The 5,072-nt window shown below is 42.4% G+C and overlaps 2 protein-coding genes across 2 annotated transcripts; both read right to left on the reverse strand.

Moving 5' to 3' along the window:
- Window positions 1–400: 400 nt before the first annotated feature.
- Window positions 401–2,560, reverse strand: LOC131695122 (uncharacterized). The gene has a single exon (XM_058983641.1). It carries the CDS (start codon window positions 2,558–2,560, stop codon window positions 401–403), a length of 2,160 nt encoding a protein of 719 aa, XP_058839624.1.
- Window positions 2,561–2,963: 403 nt separating this feature from the next.
- LOC131695123 (uncharacterized) lies at window positions 2,964–4,562 on the reverse strand. Its single transcript, XM_058983642.1, has one exon. The coding sequence runs from the start codon at window positions 4,560–4,562 to the stop codon at window positions 2,964–2,966; it is 1,599 nt and encodes a 532-aa protein (XP_058839625.1).
- Window positions 4,563–5,072: the final 510 nt, after the last annotated feature.

Below are 5,072 nucleotides of genomic sequence, written 5' to 3' on the forward strand. Positions count from 1 at the left end.
TCTTGGAAGTGGAGTTGGTCTGCTCGATGTTCTAATGGTGTAACGTCGACTGCCTTTCTTATAGTAAAGGGCGCTGATTATCGTGGCTACAACAAGTACTGATGATACCGCTGCTACTATGACCGGAACATGATGATTTATCGCCTTTGTTTCAGGATCGTTGTGATAGGATGAATGGGTTGCAGCTATCGGATCAAGTTCTGTTGTTTCCCAAGTGTCTTCTGACGCATTGAAATTGTCGTTTTTCCATTGAGGTATTTGATCGTGGCGTTTGAAGTATATTTTTTGTTGCTTTGAAGTTCCGCCGATGCTAGCGTACGTTACGCTGTGCTTGGTTCGTATTTCACAACCAGGATCTAATTTTACAACCGCTATGTTGTATGAGGTGAAATTCAATTCCTTATTGCAGAGTATCGTGATTGTATAAAAGTCCCGCATTTGGTACGGGTTTGATGGTCATACTGGACGTTGTATTTAAAGATAGTACTGCTGCTGTAGTGACGAGCATTTTTGCCCACATGTTTGGCCTAGCTCGAATAGTTTTCTTTTTCGGTTTGGTTGGATGAGCGGCTTTGTGCTTTTCTGCTAGTTGTTTTACTAGCTCTATGTCGATTTTTTGTCGCTTACCCCAATCTGTCATATTTGCCTTTGCATTTGAGCTACTATTTTGCGGGAAGACGTCTTTTCGTTTTGGTGATATTTCCTGTATGTGACCGGTGAATACCGTATCTGCCTTTACGTTTAATTTGGCCAATTTTACAGTTGGCCTAACTAATTTAGAGTTTTCAGTGCGAACGACCGCAGACCTTGTTTGGCCATCCTGCGCCTTCCTTACTTCGGTTATAATTCCTTTATGAAACTTCCCTTTCCGTTGTTCGTCTGGAAAAACAACGACATCATCAGGCTGGAGTGGTTCTGTGTTCTGTTTCCATTTTTCTCGTTTGTTCAGTTTAGGAAGGTATTCTGTACTCCACCGATCCCAAAATTTAGTAGTTGCCATTTGAGCCTTTTTCCAGTGTTCTCTTGTTGCCTCGGCTCGCGACGTGTCGTCGAGTGAAGGATACGTTCCTCCTGCGCATCCAATCAAAAAATGATTTGGTGTCAGGGGTTCATCATCGTTGGAGCTTAATGGTATATGTGTTAACGGGCGACTGTTCAGGAGATGCTCTATCTCGATTAGAGCATTCCTAAGTACGCTCTCCTTGGGTTTTGATACTGGCCATAGCTTTTCATTTAGTAATTTTTTAACCTCTTGTATCATACGTTCCCATGCTCCTCCAAAGTGTGGAGCTGATGGTGGAATAAAATTCCATTTTATTCCTTCGATCGCTGTTCTGATTTCTAATTCCTTCATCTGATTACTTGCGCCAACCATATTGGTGCCGTTATCGCTGTACATTTCACAGACCTTGCCGCGCCTGTTTTGTAAGTTTTTTATGCAGATGAGAAGCGCGTCTGTACTTAAGTCGTCTGCTAGTTCCAGGTGTATAGCTCGAGTAGCCATACAGGTGAAGAGTGCACCCCAGCGTTTTTCACATCTTCTTCCTACAGTAACTTCCATTGGTCCAAAGAAGTCTATACCGGTGTGTGTAAATGGTTTTAAATTTGGAGTGGTGCGGCAGCTTGGCAATGTGCCCATTTTTGGAGGGTGAGGGCTTGCCTTCTTGTTTCTGCAGAGTTGACATCTTGCATTCACTCTTTTTTCTGCCGCCCTAATCTTGATTATCCAGAAATGCTGTCGTATTTGAGCTATAACTGCTTCTGTTTCACGGTGTAGAAATTTCTCGTGGTATTGTTTTATGATCAAATTCGTTATATGTCCCTTGTTTGGTAATAGTACTGGAGTCATGTTTTGTATTCGTCCGCTGATTCGGATGAGACGGTTTTCATCTAATGCAAGCTCGTGATCTGCTACAGAGCTGTTCTGGTAACCTTCGCCGTTGATCAGAGCCACTAGCTCGGATGGAAAAGCTTCTTGCTGTGCTTGTTGTAACAATAGGATTTCTGCTCGCTTATAATGATCAGAAGTAATTGTCTCATCATATCTGGAGTTTGATACTTTCGTCCTCAATTTTTCCATGTATTTGAGCCAGTAACAAACTGCCTTCTTTAGTCGTCCCCAATCCGAGCACCAAGTTGTGTGCATAATAATGTTCGCAGGTTGTATTTCTTGAACGCTGCAAACCCTTTTTTCTTCTGAAGTTTCAATGACTGCACCTTTCTCCTTTGGCCATGATTCCACTTTTGTATTTAGGTACGTCGCTCCTGTATACCATATAGATTCCGTAGGTTGGATGTTCCGTGTTGCTTCGTCTGCCGGATTCATTCCTGATGGTACCCACCTCCATTGGGAGATCGTTGTGTCGTCGAGTATTTCGCTTACTCGGTTGGCTACAAATGTTTTATACCTGCGATGGTCACTTCGTATCCAGGAGAGTACAGTGGTGCTATCTGTCCACATGGTTACGTTTGTAATATTCAATCGAAGTTCCTTTAAAACGGTTGTTTTCAATCGTGTGCCTAACACCGCGGCTTGAAGTTCTAGCCTTGGAATTGACATGGCTTTATTTGGTGCAACTCTCGTTTTTGCTGCTATTAGGCTTACGCCGTATCCGTGTAAGGTTTCTGCTCGTATATATGCTGCCGCGGCAAACGCTGATTCTGATGCATCAACAAAGATATGCAATTCCAATGATTTTGCGTCCGGTATGTTGGGAGAGAAACACCTAGAAATTCTCAGATGTGATATTGTGGATAGTCTATTTGTCCAAATCGTCCAATCTTCCATTAATTTCGTAGATATTTTCTCATCCCAGTCTATACCTTCTTTCCAGGCTTGTTGCATTAGTAATTTACCTCCAATCGTAATATGCGCTATTAATCCAAGAGGGTCGAAGATTCTGGCAATTGTTGAGAGGACTTCTCTTTTGGTCGGTATGGCGTTGGACTTGAAGTCTGCTATTCTATACTGCTTGGGCACATGCAGGTGAGCAGGTTGCTCCAAACGTCATTACCTGCATTACGTAGTGTCCCATGGTATTTGAAGCCTTACCGTCCCTCCATAAGAATCGTTGAGCCTCCTGGTCCTCTTTGCGTATTTTAATTTGTGAGAACATCTCTTGGATGTCTCCTGCTACTGCGTACTTTCCTTCTCGGAATCTCAGTAAAATTCCAAAGAGCGATGTCAAGTTATCGGGACCAGAGAGTAATTCAGTGTTGAGCGATAATCCTTGTACCTTGGCAGCTGCGTCAAATACAAGTCGCGGTTTTAAAGGTGTTTTATTAGGATTTACGACAGCGAAATGAGGCAAATAGTATGTTTTATCGGTTGTTAGTGTTATCTCGTTTGCTGTTAATTTTCGTGCGTATCCCTTTTCAACGTATTCCTTAATTTTGTCCGTGTACCATTGGGCAAACTCAGGGTTTTTCCTCATCTTAGTTTCAGTGTATTCTAACCTCTTTAATGCTCCCTTGAAGCTTTCTGATTTTGGCATTATGGGCCTGGCTTGTTTCCATAAAAGGCCAATTTCGTATTGACTCCCGTCATACTTCATTGTTTCTTTTATCAATTTTTCAGCTCGTCTATCCTCCTCGCTCTGTTGGTTAGTGGTGCTAACCTTAACGCCAAACTCTTCCGTTGAGAAGTATTTCCTCATTTCTTCTCGTAGTGAGTCTTGCTCCTCTACTACACAGGAATATATTTCTCCTTGATGTCGGGAGTTGGTCCTTCCGTAAATGACCCATCCTATTGGTGTTTTAGCGGCAACTGGACCGACTTTGCTTGCTCTCTGTTTTGTTGCTGTTAATAGTCGGGGATGATCAAGTCCAATAAGTAATGTCGGCTCAGCATTCTCGTATCCTTGAATAGGAAGGTTTTTAAGATGGTTGTAGTTTTCATGAAGATCCTTGTAGTCAAGCGTCTGTCGTGGTAAGGATAATTTTTTTACTGTACGTACACTTTCCATTTGGTATCGAATTTTGTTGTCGCCTGATATTTTGAAACATACGCTTTGGCTTTCGTTATCTTCGTGTACGGAGTCATTTGTCCATTTTATGCATAATGGTGATACTGGCCCTTGCAAACCTAAATCTTTGGCCAAGTCGTCGAGGATTAGACTGTTCGATGAGCCGTGATCCAAAAATGCGAAGGTTTCTAATTGTCTTCCTTGCGCATAAAGTGTAACCGGCAGTATTTGGTAGTAGACCTTATTTCTTTTGGTAGCGTGTATGTTAGTGCGCACATCTTCTTGTTCCTTCGAGGTGGACGATGTTGGAGCTTGCGCATCTATTTCTTTCACTTCCTTCTTATCTTGGTTCTTCTTGTTGTCTTTTGATTGTCCTGAAGGTTCCTTGATTTTTTGTTTTGTTTCCTCCTTTTGGGAGGCTCGTTTTTCATCATTTGTTTTTGGTCTGACGTGAAGAAATGTGTGATGATATGCTGTACATCCTTCTGTTCTGCAGTTTGGCCTCATTTGACAGTTTCTAAAGGAGTGTCCTTGGCGTAAACAGTTAAAGCACATGCGTTTCTCTAGTGCCAGTTCTCGTCTTTTTTCCACACTCATCTTTTTAAAGACCGGGCATGCTACTATCCAATGTTGTTGGCTACAACAGGAACATTTGGCTTGGGATCTGGATGTTGTTTCAGCGTGCATATTGACTCTTGATTGGCGCTCATTTTTCGGGTTTTCCTTCTCAGATTGACACACCTTTTGTGCAATAAGAAGTGTTGCTCTTTGCTGTTGCGGTTTCAAAAACTCGTGTAATTCCTTTAGTGAGTTTTTGCCGTGGTCGTCCTTCTTGCAGAATCATTGCTTCTGCTTCCTTGTCCGCCCATTGTTCTCTTAAGTTCAGTGGTAAGCGGCAAACAAGTTCAGCCATCTGCAACGGATTAGTTAAATAATCCTCGCACTGTATCATGGACATGTTGGACACCAAATTTCCGAGAGTCACTACGAAGTCCACCATGCTTTGAGGGTATTCCATGCGTGGGTTCCGTAACTTTGCTAAATCCTTCCATAGTTCGTTGTATATAGCCAACGGTTGTCCGTAAATACTATCCAGAGTTTCTACTA

This window comes from Topomyia yanbarensis, unplaced genomic scaffold, assembly GCF_030247195.1.
Source record: "Topomyia yanbarensis strain Yona2022 unplaced genomic scaffold, ASM3024719v1 HiC_scaffold_293, whole genome shotgun sequence".
NCBI lineage: Eukaryota > Metazoa > Arthropoda > Insecta > Diptera > Culicidae > Topomyia > Topomyia yanbarensis.